We start from the raw sequence: 20,477 nt of genomic DNA, 5'->3' as shown, positions 1-20,477 counted from the left end.
CCAATCCCTGTGCCCCTGACTCTCCCCGGGGACCCAGTCCGGACCATCCAGTACCCCCGACTCTTCCCTTCTCCACCCCCGACTCTCCCCCGGCGACTCAGCACAGACCTTCCGAAGAGCCTAACTCACCCTTCTCCATCCCTGACTCTCCCTCAGTGACCCAGCACGGACCGTCCCTCAGCCCTCACTCTCCCGTCTGCACGCCCTGACTTTCCTCTCTGATGACCCGGCACGGACGCTGGGCTACAGATCCTTCCAAACTGCCCTGGACCCATCAGTGTTACTTTACTGGCCGTGTGAGCTCTGATTATGAGATAATCAGGTTGGACTCCGTCCCTGTCCCATATGGAGCGCACAGTCTTTATCCCCATTTTACAGATGAGGGAACTGAGGCACCGAGAAATGAAGTAATTTGCCCTAGGTCATACAGCAGTCAGAGCGGCAGAGCTGGGATTGGAACCCAGGTCCTTCTGACTCCCAGACCTGTGCTCTAACCAGCAGGCCATGCTGTTTGTACTAAACCAGAGGGGGAAACAGCATCTGGGAAACAGCAGTTTTTGTGTTCGCCCTGTCAAATTTTCTCCCTGGTAACTTCTAGCCCTACTCCGGCCCAGCCTAAATCGGTCCACAAGGCCGAGTCCTGCCCTTTCTGCTGCTCCTTCTGGCCCAGATCGACCCACCGGGAATTCTGCGTGCCTGGATCGACCATGTCCCGCCCCGCCCCATTCCCAGGCTCCAGCTCTGCCCTCTCCGACCTGAGACGGGACAGTGACCACACTTGCTTCCAGGGTCCTGGTTCTCCGTCCCCTACGTGTGATGCTGGGCCCTTAGTGCTCCCGGAATCCTTGGCGTGTGCCCCCACGCCTCCCGGTCCCGCCCCAGGCCAAGTCACCGGATCCACCCCCCTGCCTGCAGGGCGCACACCTCACCCTCCCCGACCCAGGGACCTCCATTCCCTCCCAGCCCTGGTTCTGCCGCCCAAAATCCCTCCCGCCAGTCCCAGCCTGCTGCCTGGCATCGTCCTGCTGATGCCCTGGGCGCCGCGACCCTGCCCCTCCCAGACCCCCTCAGGGCCTGGACCCCAAGTCTGCCCCGCTCTCTTCCCCGGGCACAGCCACCGGTTCCTCTACCCTCGGGACTGCGGCCTCCCTGTCCCTCTGCCAAGCCGGTCCCTGAGGGCGTCGCGGCCCCCGGACCCTAAACAGGCCCCCTGGATCGAATATCAATGGCCGGGGCCCAACCCGCTCCCATCCCGGGAGGGTCCGTCTCAAGGCTTAAACCGGAGCAAGGTGCAGGATCCCCTCAAGCCCCCAACTTCCAGGCTTCCGAGGGCCGTGGGCCCGGCCCGACCCCTCTCGGACCCCTCCGCCACCACCACGGGTGCATCGGCCGACCTCCAACCCCGTCAGGTGAAAACGCGCGGGCTCCCCTCGTCGGCCCCAAGCTTCGTAGGACGGGGATCCCGGACGGGCCCACCGCACCCCCTACCCTGGCCAAGAGGGGCGTGTTACCTGGCTGCCCATCCGGGGGCCGGGGGGCCGGGGACCTCCAGCGTAGCGGGGAGACATGAACGGCTGTAACGACAGCAAGTGCCTGCTCGGGGTCCTGCCCGTCGACGCCCGGGGCGTCCCTACTCCCACAGATCCGCCCCCGACCCCCATTCCCCTCCGGGAGGACCTCCGGAGCGGCCGCGGGAAGTGTCCCCCCGACACTCACTGCCCCGCTGCCCGCCCCCGGACACCGGGCTCGGGGCCCCCTCCCCAACCCCGGCTCCCCGAGCCACGCGAGTCACAATCCCCGACTGACCCTAATCCTCCCTCCCTCCCCTCAGACAGACACCGGCACCAACAGGACAGCACCGCACACCACGACACGACACACAACTTAGCACTGCCGCAGCCACAGGAGCACACGGGTTGGGGGCGGGAGGAGGAGGGGGCGGCAGCCCAGGGTAGGGAAGGCGGAGGGGAGGGTGCGGTGGGGCGGGGAGGCCGGGACCCTGGCCCGGGGCAGGGGCGCTGGGCGGAGGCCGTGTTAACGACCGTCTGGCAGGGTGGGGGCGACGAGCGGCATAGGCCCCACCCTCACCCGGGCCACTCCCTGGGGTCTGTCCTCGTCGGTCTATCTCGCGGCCGGCCCCCCGCCACCGGGGCCGGGGAGGACGGACCCCCGTTTACCTGACTGTGAGGTCCCAGCAGACTGTTGGGGTTGTGAGGAGGAGGCTGTGTGTGGGGCGAGGGCTGGGAGCCAGGCGGACCCTGCGAGGTCACAGACAGGAGAAGGTCACAGGTCACAGGTCACAGCACAGGGACAAAAGCCCAGAAAAAGCTTCAACGAAAGGAAAGTCTTCAACCAAAAACCCACAGAGCCAGACACAAACGTTGGGGTCAGGCGGGGTCAGCCACAGAGATCCAGCGAGGGGGTGGGAAGGAAAGCAGGGGGCGGGGGTGCTGCCGTTGCTCGGACACCAGGGGTCGGGGAGGGGATGGAGAGGAAATGGGGGTGAGGGACACAGAGGGGGAGGAGAGACAGAGAGCAGGTCAAGCAGCCCCTAGCACGGGTCACGTCCTGTGCCTCTGTCCATCCCTCCCAGACCGGCCGTCCCAAGCGAGTCCTCGGCACAGCCGAGTAATAATCACGGTATCTCTTTGGCGCTTAGTAGGTGCCAGGCGCTGTACTGAGCGCTGGGATGGACACAAGCCCATCAAGTTGGACACAGTCCCTGTCCCACATGGGGTTCACAGTCTTAATCCCCATTTTACATATGAGCGACCTGAGGCCCAGAGAGGTGAAGTGACTTGTCCAAAGTCACACAGCAGACAAGCGGCAGAGCTGGGATTAGAACCCAGGTCCTTCTGACTCCCGGCCCCGGTCCCTAGCCACTAGGCTGCTCTGCTTCCCGGGACCGGCGCACAGCCTCCGGCCACGGAGAGGCAGACGCAAAGGAGGGAGGAGAGATGCGGCGTCCGTGCGGATCGGTGGCCGTGACTTGCCGCCTGACAGGCGGGGACTCTGTCCATGGCACTGCCTGCAACCTGACCTGTGGTCACTCCCTCTCCAGGGCACTGGCGGGCACCCAATCCGCGGGCACTCCCCGTCCAGGGCACCACTGGCCGCCCAACCTGTGGGCACTCACTGTCTGGGGTACCACGAGCCCTCACTGTCCAGGGCACCGTCGGCTGTCCGACCCAGAGGTACTCACTGCCGGGGGCACCGCCGGGGGCCACCAATCATTACTCTATGGCATTTATGGGATGCATACTGTGTGCAGAGCACTGTACTAAGAATTTGGTGTCCTAAGGGCTGTACGAGCTCCACCCCCGGACACCCCCACGCCATCGGCAGGTCCGGGCCGGAAGGGCCCGAACTCAACATCTAGTGATTAGCCAGCGACTCGGGAGCCAGTCCTTCCAGCCGCCCCCCTGCGGCCCCTGCCCCCCCACATCTCGCTCTCCACCCCGTGGCAGGATCCCTCCCCTCCTGTCACTTCCCCTGCTCTCGACCGGCCTGATCCCCTCTGGCCACAACAGGCCTGATCCCCTCTGGCCACAACAGGCCGGCGGGTCCTGTGACATGCTGGTCCCCGGAGGCCCGGCGGCCTTTTACTGCCCTCAGCCGCCACCACGTCCACAATACCCGCCGACTCTTTCAAACCCTTTGCTACCCCACCCCCTCACCACCCCAAATTCCCATCCATCACCCTGCCCTGACCCGGATAGCGCTGCAGCCTCACGCTGACCCCACTGGCCTCTTCCAGACCCCACTGTACCATCCCATCAGCCTCAGCCTGACCCCACTGGCCTCTTCCTGACCCCACTGCCCCACCCCAATGACCCCACCCTGACCCCATCACCCCTCATTCCACATCACCTGAGTACTTGGGTACTCATTGTCCTCTCCCTTGACACATTATTATCATTTTTATTATTACTGTTATTATCATTACGACTATGTGTTTGAACTCCGCCTCTTCCCCAGACCTGGAATCTCTTCCAGTCTTCCCAATAAGATTGTCAGATCCTTAAGGGCAGAGACACACCCACCCACTTATTCTGTTGTTCTCTCCCCAGTGCTCCGCACAGTAAGTGCTCAATAAATACCCTTGACTGACTGGCTGAAACCCTTTCAAACCTTGGTGTCACCTTCAAGTTCCTCTCTTGCTTCTTCCTCTCTGGTCGCTTTTTCTCAATCTCTTCCACTGGTTCCCCTCCTGGCTCTCGGCCCTATCCTCAGGCAACCCCGGAGGCTCCGTTCTGGGTCCTCAACTCTGAGCTCATCCAGCTTCAGCTCCCGCCTCGAGGTGGACGACTCCTAATTTCTCTTTCTCCAGCCCTGATTTCTACCCTACCGACCAATACCACATATCCTCCTGCTCCAGGACATCTCCACCTGGACGTCCCGCCAGCACCTCAAATTCAACAGGTCCAAAAACAAACTCATCTTCCCCACAAAACCCTCTCCTCCTCCTGCCTCCCCCATCAGTGGACACAACACCATCATCCTGTCTCACAAACTCGCAAAAGTGGCATCTTCCTCTACAACAGCCATAATCAATAATAACAACAGCGACATCTACTAAGTACTTACTCTGTGCTAAACGCTAGATTAGAGACGAGGCTCGAAAATTGGACAGAATCCCTGCCCTACACAGGATGTACCATCTGTCCTCTCCTCATTTTTCGGATGAAGGAAACTGAGACCCAGAGAGGTTGGGCTTGGGTACACTTAATTTTTCTTTTATGGTACTTGATAAGCGCTTACTGTGTACCAGGCACCGTTTTAAGCTCTGGGGTAGATACAAGGTAATGGGGTTGGAAACGGTCCACATCCCACATGGGGCTCACGTCATAATCCCCATTTTACAGATGAGGTAACTGAGGCACAGCAGACAAGTGGAGGAGCCGGAACGAGAACACAAGTCTGGTCTACTCTAACGCCTTCTGCCTTCCCAAGGGCTGAGGACAGTGTCCCTTACACGGTGAAAGCGCGCTACATACCACTGATTGACTAATTTTGTTTTGCTTAGTTTTGTTATTTTCATGGTATCTGTTTTAAGCACTATGTGCCAGGCACCGTACGAAACACAGGGATAGGTACAAGATAGTGAGGTGGGACCCAGGCCCCGTCCCCCATGGGGCTCACTCACAGCCTAAATCCCCATTTTACAGATAAGGGAACTGACGCGAAGAGAAGTGAAGTGACTCATCCAAGCTCACTCTGCAAACAAGCGGCAGAGTCGGAATTAGAACCCAGATCCTTCTGACTTTCACAGCAGCGCTCTATCCACTAGGCCACCACACTGCTTCTCCCAGCAGTGAGTAATCGATGGACCGGGCGAGTAACCCCCCGGGGTCACACGGCTCCCGGGGCTCCCGGCTCCCCGCCTCACGCTCTGCCCATCGGGCAGATCTCCCAGCCCCGCCCGGACAAAATCTGACCGACTCTTGGTCAGAGCCGCCTCTTGGACCCGTCCCTTCCTCTCCACCCTCACGGCCACCACGTGGGGCCAAGCGCGGGGCAGATGATGACCGGACTGCCGCATCGGCCTCCTGGCCGGTCTCCCCACCTCCGGCCTCTCCCTTCTTCACAGTCCGTCACCTGCAGCCGCCCCACAGATGGTCCTCCTGAAACGCCGCTCGGCCCGCACCACCCCTCTCAAACTCTTCCCGGGGGTGCCCAGCTCCCCAGTAGTGGGGGAAGACACCCGACTGTTGGCTTCGAGGCTCTGCCGGTCCCGCCCCGCTCGCCCGCCCGGCTCCCCTGCCCCCGTCCCCCAGGCTCCTGTTTTCTTGGCCCTTCAGCCCTCCCCTCCTTCAAAGCCCCCCAACACCGCCACCTCCTCCAATAAGCCTCCCCAAGCCCGTCATAGGTGCCACTGACCCCAGCCGCCCTTCGGCCGCTTCTGGCACCTGAGGACTTATATTCATGTCCATCATTGGCTGGGGGGCAGGTGCAGGCACGTTAACCCTTCCCTGCTACAGCGTTGTGTGGGCCCCGGTGGTGTTGGTGGGAGGCGGGGAGGGCGGTCAGAGGAGCAGAGTGATGTTGTAAGAAGAGTAAAGGACAGGAAAGCCCAAATCAGAGCTTGGGGGATCAAGGTCGGTCTACCGCTGGGCCCACCCCCCCCAATCTCCTCAGGCCTCACCAGCCCCCCAAGCCCAGCCACCTCAGCCCCACCCCAGGCCCCTGACAGGGCTTGCATAGAGACAGAAAGGGGTGGGTGCAGGCACACACACATCCGCCAACTCCAGGGTGAGTCTTCTCTGTTCCTCTGGGCCTCAGGCCTCAGCTCTCCAGGACCCCCTCAGAAGAGAGAGGAGGGAGAGTGAGGAGGGAGGAGGGAGGAGGAAGAGCAGAGCGTGGGGTGGGGGGAGGGGATTTACCCTTTCCCTGCTGTTTGCACAGCTCCCAGCAACACCCCACCACCTGGCAGGGCAGCAGCATCTGGACTGGGGGTTGGGGAGGAGAAGGGGAGGGCTGGGGGAGGAGTGAAGAGGAAAGGAGGAGGAGGAGGAGGAGGGAGGAAGAGGAGAGGGGGAGAAGAGAGGGGGAGAAGGGAGGAGAGGGAGGAGAAGGGAGAAGGGGAGAAGAGTCAGTCTTGGGTCCTTGGGGTGGGAAGGCCAACTGCTTCTTCCCCCAGGGAAGACCCAATTGCTGTTCAATGGAGGCTCGGGCCCAGTGTTGGGATGGGGGGCACACTCCCCCGGGAGTGTTCCCAGAGGCCTCTGGGCTCCTACACACGCATGCATTTCCACACATGTGCAATCATGTGCAAATGATCTCATGTACCTACCCACTCAAGCACACGTGACCACACACACTCAGCAACACAAGATCACACTGGTACACCTTCACACATGTACCCACATTCACACCTCGACACGTAGCCTGGCTCAGCCAAACACACCCAGCACGCCTCCCACACGGCGCCCCGCGGGCCACTGGGGTCTCGGCAGGCAGCCCTGGCGGACTGGGTCTCTGGCTGCTTCCCGGGGTCAGGGGTGAGGGGTCAGAGGCAGATGGTGGATACTGAGGCTCGGGCTAGAGGTCATTACTTCATATCCCACTGGGGGATGGGAGGGAGATGGAGCGGCCCCCATCCGCCGGCAGCCCTGGTCAAGCAGGCCGGCGTCCGGAAACATCAGAGGGGATGGGAGACGGAACCCAGCCTGGCACCCCTTAGCGGAGCAACCCACTTGACACTGGAGATCATGTCAGAGGTGGAACCCCCTCCCCACTCTTCCCGTCCCTCCAGTCCCCCAGCCCTCCGCCCGCTGCCCGGGAGGTGAGACAGCCTCTGGACCCACCCCAGGCCGGAACCACAAACCTGGAACCGCATACTAGACGCAACACCTGAAATGCCCCCCGCGGCACCTGACCCCCCCAGGGAGAACAACACGCCGACCCGTCTCGCCATCCGGAAATCGCCTCCGCCCAGGCCACAGCCCCCAGGATCCCTGCCGCCCCAGGCTCGGGGCCCTCTGGGATCCGAATGAGAAACCGTCCTCGCGGCCCCCACAGAGACCGGATGCCAACCCAAACTGGGGCAGAAGAGGAGCTGAAGGGGCAGGTTGGGGATGGGGCCGAGAGAAGCTTTGCTGGTTTAGACCGTGGCAGGGGACTCCCTCTTCCACGCCTGTCACCTGGCCGTGGGAGCGGCCCGACTGCCCATCCGTCGCCCGGCATCTGCCCGCCGCCCGCCCGCCCACCGCCTGTCTGCCCGCCGTCATACCTGGAAGAAGCCGGGAGGGATGGGGCCACCGGGCAGGCTGTCGTTTGGGGGGATGTTCCCCAGCACGGGGCTGGGGGCTGCTGCCGCGCTCTGCAGAGACAGAAACCGGGTTAGGGGCGGAGAGTCAGATACCGTGATGGTCTGGGGTCCCCTCCCCGGCCCACCGCTTCTTAGGCCACAATTATAGACACATCCCCATAATCGCCTTCTGCCTCAGGGGGTGGGGGCAGTCACCACCAGAATCCCCATCATTATCATCAGTAATTATGGTACCGGGCGCTGACTGTGTGCAGAACGCTGTGCCAGGCATCCACGATGCCCAGAGCACTGACCTGAGCACTTGGGAATTTGTAATAGGACTAATCAATCAATTGTATTTATTGAGTGCTTACTATGTGCAGCACTGTACTAGGCAGTTGGAGAGTACAGTGCAACAGAACTAGCAGAGACATTCCCTGCCCATAACCAGCTTAGTCAGTCAACTGTATTTACTGAGCGCTGTGTGAAGAGTACTGTACTAAGCGTTCCGGAGAGTATAATACCACAGAAATGGCAGACATGTTCCCGGCCCCTAACGAGCTTAGCCAGTGAGTTGTACTTATTGAGCACTCACCGTGTGAAAAGCACCATACTAAGTGCTTGGGAGAGTACAATATATCAACAGACACATTCCCTGTTCATAGAGAGCTTACAGTCTAGTGGAGGAGACAGACATTATTGTGACTAAAGAGTAATAATAATTAATAATAATGATGGTATTTGAAAGCCCTTTCTATGTGCGAAGCACTGTTCTAAGTGCTGGGGGGCATACAAGGTCATCAGGTTGTCCCACGTGGGGCTCACAGTCTTCATCCCCATTTTCCAGATGAGGTTACTGAGGCCCAGAGAAGTGAAGTGACGTGCCCAAAGCTGACATAGCTGACAAGCGGCGGAGCTGGGATTAGAACCCACGACCTCTGACTCCCAAGCCCGGGCTCGTTCCACTGCGCCACACTGCTTCTCTAGTAGGAGGCATAGTCCCCACCCTCAGAGTGCTAACAGCCGGTCGGGGGAGACAATCTGACAAGGAGAGCCACGGCCACGCAGAGACACAAGAGCAAAACCCGGCGGAGGCAGGGCGAAGGGGAACAGCAGAGGTGAGCATTCCGGGAATGACGGGGAACTCCCAACCAGGGGAGCCGTGAGGGAGGCTGAGAAGAAGCCAGGGAGGGGGCAGGCGGGGGGCAGGGTCACACGCTTGTCATCTTCCGCCTCGACAGCCGCTTCGGCCTTCTCGCCGACCTCCCCGGCCTCCTCTCTCTCTCTCTCTCTCTACTCCAGTCCGCACTTCACCCTGCCGCCCGGATCATTCTTCCACAAAAACGCTCGGTTCACGTCTCCCCACTCCTCAAGAACCTCCAGCAGTTGCCCATCCATCTCCCCATCAAACAGAAACCCCATTCGCATCGGCTTTAAAGCACTCCATCAGCTCACCCCCTTTCTTACCTCTCTGATCTACTACAACCCAGGCCGCACACTTCGTTCCTTCGCCCCATCCCTCCCGGCATACCTCCATCTCGTCCATATTCGGCATACCTCCATCTCGTCCATCTCCCCACGGACCCCCCGCCCACGTCCTCCTCCTGCTTGGAGCTCCCTCACCCTTCGTATCTGACAGCCGACCGCTCTCCTCTGCTTTAACATCCTTCTGAAATCGACTCTCCTCCCGGAAGGCTTCCCTGACTACAAGTTCTCACCTTTCAACTCTATTCTTCCTCCTCCTGTCATTTCTGCATCACTCACATGCTTTTGTACTCATGACCTTCTACAGCAACTTATGTCCAAATCTTACACAACCCAACTTTCCCCCACCTGTAATTCTACTGCCTATTTCCCCTCCCTGGACTGTAAATTCCTTGAAGGCAAGGAGCTAATCTGGGGGTCTTTTTGTGTGGTTTTTTTTTCGATATTTGTTAAGCGCTTACTATGTGCCAAGCACTGTTCTAAGCTCCGGAGTAGATACAAGGTAATTGGGTTGTTCCATGTTGGGCTCATAGTCTTGTAATTCTACTGCCTGTCTCCCCTCCCTAGACTGTAAATTCCTTGAAGGCAAGGAGCTAATCTAGGGGATTTGTTGGGGGGCAGGGGGTGTTGGTATTTGTTAAGCGCTTATTATGTGCCAAGCATTGTTCTAAGCGCTGGGGTAGATACAAGGTAATCGGGTTGTCCCATGTGGGGCTCACAGTCTTCAGCCCCATTTTACAGACGAGGGAACTGAGGTACAGGCAAGTGACTTGCCCAAGGTCACACAGCTGACAAGAGGCCGAGCCGGGATTAGAACCCACGACCTCTGACTCACAAGACCGGGCTCTTTCCACGAGATCCTTGCTGCTTCTCATAATACAGGAAGCTCCTTAGAGAAGCAGTATGGTGTGTGGCTGGGGGGGGGGGGGAAGCACAGGCCTGGGAGTGAGGAGACCTGGGTTCTACTCCCAACTGTGGTGCTTCCAAATTGTGTGACCTTGGGCAAGTTACTTTCCTGTGCTCAGTATCCTCACCTCCCTCTTGGACTGGGAGCCCCGTGCAGGACAGGGACCGTGTCGGACGCGATTACTAAAAAGCAGTATGGCTTAGTGGATAGAGCACGGGTCCGGGAGCCAGAAGGACCTGGGTTCTAATCCCAGCTCCACCACGTGTCTGCTGTGTGACCTTGGGCAAGTCACTTCACTTCTCTGGGCCTCAGATACCTCCATCTGTTAAACGGGGATTAAGAGTGTGAGAGTCCCATGTGAGGCGGGGATTGCGTCCAACCTGATTAACTTGTATCTACCCCAGTGCTTAACAGCGCTGGGCACAGAGTAAGCGCATAACAAGTACTATTACCATTATCTTGTAGCACCAAACAGAGGCCCCGGCTGTTGCTATCCGAAATGTTCAGTACAGTGCCCCGCACTCAGCAGGCGCTCGGTCAACACTTCTCATCGACCGGTTGAAAGGGGAATTGTTGGGGGGGGGCGGAAGGAGAAAACAGGAGGTCCAGGGGCAGCAGCAATCAGTCAATTATATTTATTGAGCGCTTACTGTGTGCAGACCCCTGTACTAAGCGCTTGGGAAGAGCACAATAGAGCAATAAACAGACACGTTCCACTGGAGGTCTGCTTGCAGTCGTGCATTCGGAGTCAGGGTGTCGGGGGCCGATGTCCAGAGGGATCGTGAGGGTCCAGGCCCGTTGTGCTGTCCCTCGTGGGGCCCTGGGCGCTCTCGGCACTCAACATGGTCACTTCTAGGGTTTATTTCCCGGCCCATCCCCAACGCCAAGCGTCCACTCGCAGGGCCCGGACCGCCCCCGCCCCCTGGGTTGCCCACAGTCCTGGCGCGCGGCAGTCACAGTGCCGGCTGCAAAACACGTAGCCACACATCCGCTCTACAGGCACACTCATCCGAGGCCGTGCACACACAAAGTGGACTCGCAGTACAATGCTGGACCCCATTTCTTTTCAGAGAAGTAGTGTGGCCTATTGGAAAGAGCCTGGACCTGGAAGCCAGAAGTCTTAGGTTCTAATTCTGGCTCTGCCACTTATCGACTGCTTATTTATTTACATTCATGTCCATCTCCCCCTCTAGATCCATTTGATTAAATATGATTGAATGAATAGACTGTAAGCTCGTTATGGGCAGGGAACCTGTGTGCTGATCATGTTGTCCTGTACTCTCCCAAGCGCTTAGGACAATGCTCTATACAGAGTAAGCGCTCGATAAATCCCACTGATTGACCGTGGGCAAGACACATCACCTCTCTGGGTCTCAGCTTCTTCATGTGCAAAATGGGGATTCAGTACCTGTTTTCTCTCTCCCTTAGACTGAGCCCCATTGGGAGAGGGCCTCTGTCCTACTTGCCTCTCTTATTCCTACACCTGTGCTTGGCACATAAGTGCTTAGCCCACGCCAGTCCATAATTATCCTTAATAAAAGTTCACTTAACAAGTACCATTATTATTATTATTATTGTAGAAGCAGCATGGCTCAGTGGCAAGAGCAGAGGTTTACTACTACTAATAATAATGTCGGTATTTGTGAAGCGCTTACTATATGCAGGGCACTGTTCTAAGCGCTGGGGTAGACATAGGGGAATCAGGTTGTCCCACGTGAGGCTCACAGTCTCACTCCCCATTTTCCAGATGAGGTAACTGAGGCACAGCGAAGTTAAGTGACTTGCCCACAGTCACACAGCTGACAAGTGGCAGAGCTGGAATTCGAACCCATGACCTCTGACTCCCAAGCCTGTGCTCTTTCCACTGAGCCATGCCGGGTTTAGGAGTCAGAGGTCATGGGTTCTCATCTCAGCTCCGCCATCTGTCAGCTGTGTGACTTTGGGTAAGTCACAACTTCTCAGTGCCTCAGTGACCTCATCTGGAAAATGGGGATTAAGACTGTGAGCCTCACGTGGACAACCCGATGACCCTGTATCTCCCCCAGTGCTTAGGACAGTGCTCGGCACATAGTAAGCGCTTCAAATACTAGTGTTATTATTACTATTGCTAGATGGACGCTCAGTAAGGAGCCCGGCCCCCAGAGGGCGCTCAGTACCCACCACTCCTGCTGCCACAGACCGTCCACCTGGCCAGGGGTCCACCTGGCCGGCGAGTCCATCACCCCCACTCTCCAGGCCTCTGCTCCCCAGCTTGACCAGGAGCATGTCTGGGGTCCAGCCTGGCCACAACGGCTTCTTAAGTCCCCGGGAGCACGTCCTTCCCCTTTCATTGACTCAATAGTATTTATTGAGCACTTATTATGTGCAGAGCACTGTACTAAGCGCTTGGAATGTACAATTCGGCAACAGATAGAGACCAACCCTGCCCAACGACGGGCTCGCGGTCTAATCGGGGGAGACAGACAGCAAAGCAAAAGAGAACAAAACAAAAATAAGACAACATCATCGATATAAATAGAATCGAGGAGATGTACACCTCATTAACAAAAGAAATAGAGTGATTAAATAATATATACAAATGAGCACAGTTCCCCTTCCCCAAGTCCTCGAAAAACCAGCCCAGCCCAGGGCGCCAGGCGTGCACAGGGACTGTCACTCTTTATCGCTCTACTGTACTTTCCCAAGCCCTCAGTACAGTGCTCTGCACACAGTCGGGGCTTAATAAATACGACTGAGTGAATGAAGGAAGGAAGGACCCCAGGAAGTGGGAGACATTTGATCCCACCCACCCCTGCCACCCTTTCCCTCTGACCAGAAGGCCGCACTTGCCCGCACGGCCGGTTGCCCGCACAGGTGGGCAGGCCTGGCCGGCGGGAAGGGTGGGCAGCGCCCGCGGGGCGGAGGGGACAAAGATTCCTGGGTCTTCCCGGACCTCGGCCACTGGGATGAGGGGTGGGTGATGGAAGGAAGGAAGGAAGGAAAGGAAAGGAAGGAGAGGAAGGAAGAAAGGAAAGAAAAGAAGGAAGGAAGGGAAGGAGGGGAGGAGAGGTGGAGAAGGAGGAGGGGGCGGGAGAGAGAGGGGTTGGGGGTGGGGGAGGGTGGGGGGTCGGGGGTGGGGGTGTCCCGGTCCGGGCGGGCAGCGAATACCGGTTGGCCGGTGGGGGGTAAGGGGGGTGGTGGTGTCGGCGGGGAACAATGGGCCGTTAATCTTCCGGGCGGGCCGATCCCGCCCCTCTCCGCTCCCGCCCCCCCGGACCCGAACAGGACCGGCTGGGCCTGGCCTGGGCCCCCCCACCCCCCACCGCGCTCACACTCACACACACACACCCGCGGACCGGCGCCCGCAGGGGCAGGGGGAGGGGACAGAGGGGAGGGGCCGAGGCCCAGCCCCCCACCCCCCAGCCCCAGGACCCCGGCACCGAGAGGCTGCCCGGCCTAGCTCCGGGGGGGGGTGGTCTTGGGAGGGGCTGGGGGAGCCAGGCAGGGCGGGGGGAGGCAGGCAGGGCTGGGGGAGGCCTGGGGAGGGGGCTGGGGGAGGCCTGGGGAGGGGGCTGGGGGAGGCCTGGGGAGGGGGCTGGGGGAGGCCTGGGGAGGGGGCTGGGGGAGCCAGGCAGGGCTGGGGAGGGGGCTGGGGGAGCCAGGCAGGGCTGGGGAGTGGGCTGGGGGAGAGGGCTGGGGAGAGGGCTGGGGAGAGGGCTGGGGGAGGCGGGCAGGGCCGGGGAGGAGGCCGGGGGAGGCAGGCAGGGCTGGGGGAGGGGCTGGAGGAGGGGGCCTTGGGGAGGGGGAGGTCAGCGGGAGCCTCGGCGGGCAGAGCAGATGGGAGCCTGGTTGGGCGGCCGCATTAGAATGATAAAGGCTCCATTCAGGCCCCCGCACCTGCCGGGGACCCGGGGACCCGGGCTCCCGCCTCCCGGCCCCCCCGCCCCCCGGGGGGCCTGCCCCCCCCCCCCCCCCCCGGCCCCCAACGAGCCCCCTGCCCGCGACCCGCCGCGCTGCGACCACCCTCCCCCACCCCCTGTTCGCCAGGGAACAATAATGATCATTACAATGACGGTATCTGTTGAGCGCTTAGTATGTTCCGGGCACTGTTCTAAGCGCTGGGGTGGATAGAGGGGAACCGGGCTGTTCCACGTGGGGCTCACAGTCTTCATCCCCATTTTACGGATGAGACGACTGAGGCTCAGAAAAGTCAAGGTCACACAGCGGACAAGGGGCGGAGGCGGGATTAGAACCCACGTCCTTGGACTCCCAAGTCCGGGCTCCTCTTTCCATTGAGCCATGCGATCCGGCGCCCCGCCCCCGCCCTCCAGAGCGCTCTCCACCGAACCATCATTCACTCTTTCAATCGTATTTATGGAGCGCTTACTGTGCGCGCGGCACTGTGCTGCGCGCTTGGGAAGTACAACACAGCAACAGAGATGAAGCCCACAACGGACTCTCAGTCTAGATGCAGGGAGGGAGACAGTACAAGGAAAGAGGCATCAATATAAGCACACAGAATTATAGGTAGGCGCTTATAGACACATAAGTGCTGTGGGGCAGGGACCGGGGCGAAGAGCAAAGGGAGCGAGTCACGGTGATTTGGAATAGAGGGGGAGCTGAGAAAAAGGGGGCTTAGTCTGGGAAGGCCTCTGAGGAGGTACGCCTTCAGCAGGGCTTTGAAGGGGGGGAGTGATTGGAGGATTTGAGGAGGGAGGGCATTCCAAGCCAGAGGTAGGACATGGGCCAGGGGTGGGCGGCAAGACGGGCGAGATGGAGGCCCGGCGAGAAGGCTAGCGGCACCCGAGGAGCCGAGTGTGCCGGCTGGGTTGTAGAAGGAGAGAAAGGAGACCAGGTAGGAGGGGGCGAGGTGATAGGGTGCTTTAAAAGTCAACGGTGAGGAGTTTTTGTTCGATAAAACAAAACGTCGGTTCCGGAGGCCAGCCCGGCCTCGCTCGCTTGGTCACCCAGTCGGGACTGGAATCTGGGTCTGGAGCCTCCTTCTCGGTCTCGGCCACCAGCCTCTCCTCTGCCTCCTTCCCTCCTAATTATGGAGGATCCTCAAGACAGCCCTGGGTCCCCTTCTACTCTCCATCCGCACCCACTGCCCTGGAGAACTCACTCTTTCCCAGGGCCTCAACTACCATCTCTAAGGGGACGATTCCCAAATCTGCACGTCCGTCCAAACCGCTACCACGTTAATCCAAGCATTTATCCTCTCCCGCTCTGATTACTGTATCAATCTCCTTGCTGATCTCCCGGCCTCCTGTCTCTCCCCACTCCAGTCCACACTTCACTCTGCAGCTACGGATCATTTTTCTACAAAAACTTTCAGGCCATGCTTCCCCATCCCTCAAGAACCTCCAGCGATTGCCCATCCACCTCCATGTCGAACAGAAACTCCTTCCCATTGGCCTTAAAGCCCTCAATCACCTCCGCCCCCCTCCTACTTCATCTTGCTACTCTCCTACTTCATCCCAGCCCACACATTTCGCTCTTCTAATGCCAACCTTTCTCACCGGCCCTAGATATTGCCACCTCGCCACTGACCTCATCCAAACCCTGTCCTCCCCATCTCTGTAGACAACACCGCCATCCTCCTCCATCCCACAAGCATTAATCTCAACTCACCGCTCTCCTTCAACCCACATATTTAGGCAACCGCCAGATCCCATCAGTTCTACCTTCCCGACATCTCCCGAATCGGTCTCTCTGTCTCCATCCCAACTGCCAACCGCTGGTCCTTACACGGGTCATATCCCACCTTGCCTACTGCATCAGCCTCCCTGTCTCCAAGCTCTCACCACTCTGGTCCATACTTTACTCTTATTCAGATTATTTTTCTAAAAAATATGCTCCAACCACATCTCCCCACTCCTCAAGAACCTCCGGTGGTTGCCCGTCCACCTCTGTATCAGACAGAAATGCCTCACCATCAGCTTGAAGGTACTCAAATCAGTTGTCCCCCATTTATCCTCCTTCCTCTCCCACTACAGCCCAGTTCTCACACTTCACTCCTCTCGGGCTAACCTTCTCAATGAGCCATGCTCCTGTCTACGCACCTTCCTTCCCCTTCACATCCGGGCAGACATGCTCTCCCCATCTTTAAAACCCTTTTGAAATCACACCTCCTCCAGGAGACCTGCCCCGACTAATCCCACCTTATTTCCACAGCACCCAAGTATATGGATACTGACAACATCCCCATTGAATTTCCGGTCCTACTCTCACACTAGGTTGCTTCCCCTTCACCCGTAACATCTCTGTGTCTCCTCCGCTAGATTGTACCCTCTTTGAGAGCAGGGATCGGGGCCTACTAACTCTAGGATACTCTCCCATCACTCATCACAGTGCTCTGCAAGCAATAACTATAAGCTTCTTGAACACAGGGTCTGCTGGTTCTATCGCACTCTCCCCGGCGCTCAGTACAGTGCTCAATAAATACTATTGATTGACCCCTGCTGGACCCATCCAACTCATGAACACCCCAGGTGGGGAACCCTCTACTCAGAAATAGCCCCCGCCGACAGCATAGGCCAAGTGGGCAGATCCAGGACCAGAAGCCAGGTCTCCCGGTTCCCGGAGCCCCAGCGTTCTCCCATCCGGGCCCGCAAATTTCATTCTAATAACTGGGATGGGGCTAGCACCTTGACCAGCGTGGAGGCTACCTGGATGGAGAGGAACAGGTGGATCGGGGCAACGGGGAGACAGAACAAGCAGGTTTTGGCAAAAGATTGAAAGGGGATGTGGAGGTGTGCTGTCTGTCCACCCGTTCCCTCTCCCCAACTCAGAGTCCCATCCCCTCCCTGGCCCAGCCCTCCAATCCCCGGCTGCCCACTCTGGGCTCCAGACCCTACCTCCTGGAGTGGAGGTTTCTCTGGCACAGGTAGAAACACAGGGCTCAGGCTGGCACTGTCAGTTGTGGGGCAGTGCCAAGAAGGAAAGCGTCGGCTAAGAGGTGGGAGGGGAGGGGCTCACCCGCCAATAAGCCCGGTGAAAAGGGCTAAGGGTGGGGGGGCATGGAATGTGGCACAAATGCCTGTGGAATAGGCACTGGTCCCCACCCAGCCTCCCCTCCACACCAACCATAACCCTTACCCTGACGGGGACCATCTACCCGGCACCACTGATAAGAAGCAGGGTGGCCTAGTGGATAAAACGTGGGCCGGGGAGTCAGAAGGACCTGAGTTCTAATCTCCTCTCTGTCACTTGCCTCCTATGTGACCCTGGGCATGCCACTTCACTTCTCGATGGCTATTACCTCATCTGTAAAATGGGGATTAAGACTGTGAGCCCCATGTGGGACATGGACTGTGTCTAACCTGACTAGCTTGTATTTATCCCAGTGCTTAGTACAGTGCTAAGCACAAAGTGAGTACTTAAATATTATTATTACCCATCTCTTGGGTCCAGCTCTGATTCCGGGACCTCTGGATTGCCATTTCCCAGCTCTGCTCCTGGCATGGGTGGGAAACACTGGGCTAACAATGGGGCTGGAACTCCTGTATGCTAGAACACAACATGTGGGCGAGAACGGAAAGGGGAGAGTCTGGAAGCCTCAGGCTCAGGGGAACTAAACGCTGCAGGAACACTGTCCTGGCAGAGAGCACCACCCCAAGCACTGCTCCCCAAGACAGCCCTGCTCCCCCAGAGAGCACCGCCTCGAGCACTTGGAAAGTACGATAGGCAGCAGTCAGGGGCCCGGCCAACATCCCGCGGAGCTTGCATTTTAACCGAAGAGGCTGAAGCACCCCCGGGGAACGGAGCCTAACATCGACGACATCAACAGAAATGAGGCAACAGCCAAGGGCTCCACAGGGCTGAGAGCGCTTTTGGGATGACCAGGCCTCCGCCCCATCCCCAGCCAAAGCCACACCCTGGTGGCCATCATGTTCTCTCCTGGGAAGACCCCCCAGACCAGAACACTGGGCCTACTGGCTCAGTAGCTGCACCCCGTCTGCCACCCCTTCCACGCTGTCCGCTGGGCTTGGGGACACCAGGTCGATCCCAAGCCACATCCCCCACCAGGCCTCAAGTGCCCACCCTTGGGGACTCCCAGCACGATCCCCGCTCCCCCGAGGCTGACTTGCCAGAGTCTAGGGGCCGTACCCTGGGTCTGACCTTCGACCTCCAGGCCAGAGACTAAGGGCGGGGGCCACATCAGGAAGCGGGGAATGATTCTGGAGTTCCCAGTGCCTTGTCCAGGAATTGGATCCTAGAACTGAGCGATGACTGGGACGGCCACTGGACCGAGCACTTGAGAAAGGACAACAGATCCCTGCCCTGGAGGAGCTTAGAGTCTGCTATGTGCGGAGCGCTGTGCAGAGCACCCATGGCCCACAGCAAGCATCTGAACACCTGTACGTACACGAATCTACCAAAGGTCCCCACTTCCAGCATGCTCTTGGACTCCTCAATTACTTTTACTTATGCTATTTGTTAAGCACGTGCTATATGCCAGGCACTGTACTAAGCTCTGGGTAGATTCAAGCTAATCAGGTTGGACACAGACTGTGTCCCACATGGGGCTCAGTCTTAATCCCCATTTCACAGGAGTGGGAACTGAGGCCCAGAGAAGTGAAGTGACTTGCTCACGGTCACACGACAGACATGAGGCAGAGCCGGGATTGGAACCCAGATCCTCTGACTCCCAAGCCCATGTTCAACCCACTAGGCCACATCTTCTTCATCCCCGCCAAGACTTCGAGCCTATTTTTGGGTATTTGCATCGTGCTTTAATATTTCATCGTTCCTGATTCCCTTCTCCCCACTTAAACTTTTAGCTGGTGACCCTGGGACCAGGGACCGTGACCAATTCCCACCTGTGTGTTCCTTCCCCACACTTACCACAGTGCTCTACACACAGAGGGATTAGTAAACGCTATCACTAGGTATTACTCTGCAGGACGTGGCCCCTTGTCCTCCTCATACCCCTGGCCAGAGCGGGAGCGCTCTCGCCACTGCCGGTGGACTGAGGGACGCTGGGCGCTGAGCACTGGTCAGGACAGCTGAGGGTCACGGACGCTCAGGGGCAGCAGCGGGTCGGCTGGGGTTAGAACCCAGGTCCTTCTGACTCCCAGGCCTGAGCTCTACCCGCTAGGCCACGCTGCTTCTCTACGGGGTGGGATGGGAAGGGCAGTTTCCTTTCCACAGCAGGTCTGCAGCGGGATCAATCTCGGGGCCCAGAGGCCCTCAATAATTAGTATTTATTAAATCAAGTCAGTTAGTCAATCATATCCTCCCCAGTCCCCACCCCATCCCCAAGACTGGGAACTCGTTGTGGGCAGGGATCGCCTCTCTTTATTGTTGTACTGTATTTTCCCAAGCCCTTAGTACAGTGCTCTGTAGAGAGTAAGTGCTCAATAAATATGACTGAATATTTACTGAGCGCTTACTGTGTGCAAAGCACTGTACTAAGTGCTTGAGAGAGTACAATATAGCAATATAATATTGAGTGCATGGTGCCGTCGATAGAGCATGGGCCTGAGAGTCAGAAGGTCATGGGTTCTAATCCCAGAAGTGGCCAAGTCACTCCACTTCTCTGTGCCTCAGTTACCTCGTCTGTAAAATGGGGACTGAGACTGTTTACCCCATCTGGGACAAGGACTGTGTCCAACGTGATTTGCCTGTATCCACCCCAACGCTTTGTACCCCACCCGGCATATAGCAAGCACTTAACAAATACCATAATTATTATTAGTATTCCCCCAGAGCCGGGGGCTGAACGCCGTGACCCAGAGGGACCAGGCCGAGTCACAGACTGTCACAGTGCCCCGGGCCTCCGCTCTGTGCCACGATCAGCTCCCGCTACAGCACACAGCCAGGGTGGCATGGCATCGAACATCATTGACTTAGCTCCTTCTCAGACCCTTGTGGGGTGAGAGAAGAGTCCTCTGGGCAGCCCACGCCACCAGTCTTCTGGGCACCTGCCACGGGCAGGGCACGGGATGGGGGGCCCGGCAAAAGCAAGTGGGACCAGGCGCCCGCCACGGGCAGGGCTTGAGACGGGGCAACCGCCACGGGGTCGGACGCCGTCCTCCATTTCCCTCTTTCATAGAATGCCCTCCACGTGCTCCACGACAGACGATGCTTCCAGATAGGGGAAGAGCAGGAGGGGAAGAGATGGAGGGCAGCACCAAGGCTTCGGAGTTATCGAGCCCCAGAACTGCACAAGGCAGACAAAAGGAGGGGAAAGGGCAGGAAGAGGACTGGGTGGGGGGTGCTAATAGGGAGGGGTGGGGCTGACATCTTTAGAGAAGGGCAGGGAAAGGGAGAATTCTTGGATCGAGGGGCTCATTAAGGCCACCCCGCACATACACGTGTGCACACACAGGCCCTTGAGAGCACCACAGGCTC

General features: G+C 58.5%; 1 protein-coding gene across 2 annotated transcripts in view; it reads right to left on the bottom strand.

The window, feature by feature from the left end:
• SSBP3 (single stranded DNA binding protein 3) overlaps positions 1-20,477 on the bottom strand; it is a 37,006-nt gene that overhangs the window by 3,812 nt on the left and 12,717 nt on the right. Inside the window, exons 5-7 of one of the 2 annotated variants that reach the window (XM_029046625.2) lie at positions 7,733-7,822; positions 2,178-2,258; positions 1,512-1,574 (exon numbers count right to left, since the gene is read on the bottom strand). In XM_029046625.2, the coding sequence (XP_028902458.1) occupies positions 1,512-1,574; positions 2,178-2,258; positions 7,733-7,822 (234 nt within the window). The remainder of the gene's footprint in view (positions 1-1,511; positions 1,575-2,177; positions 2,259-7,732; positions 7,823-20,477) is intronic. The other variant, XM_029046626.2, reaches the window with a different exon arrangement.

The sequence above is a fragment of the Ornithorhynchus anatinus genome, chromosome 18 (genome assembly GCF_004115215.2).
Source record: "Ornithorhynchus anatinus isolate Pmale09 chromosome 18, mOrnAna1.pri.v4, whole genome shotgun sequence".
Lineage (NCBI taxonomy): Eukaryota > Metazoa > Chordata > Mammalia > Monotremata > Ornithorhynchidae > Ornithorhynchus > Ornithorhynchus anatinus.
The sequence above is the reverse complement of the archived record's forward strand: the minus strand, read 5'-3'. Positions and strand labels throughout refer to the sequence as shown.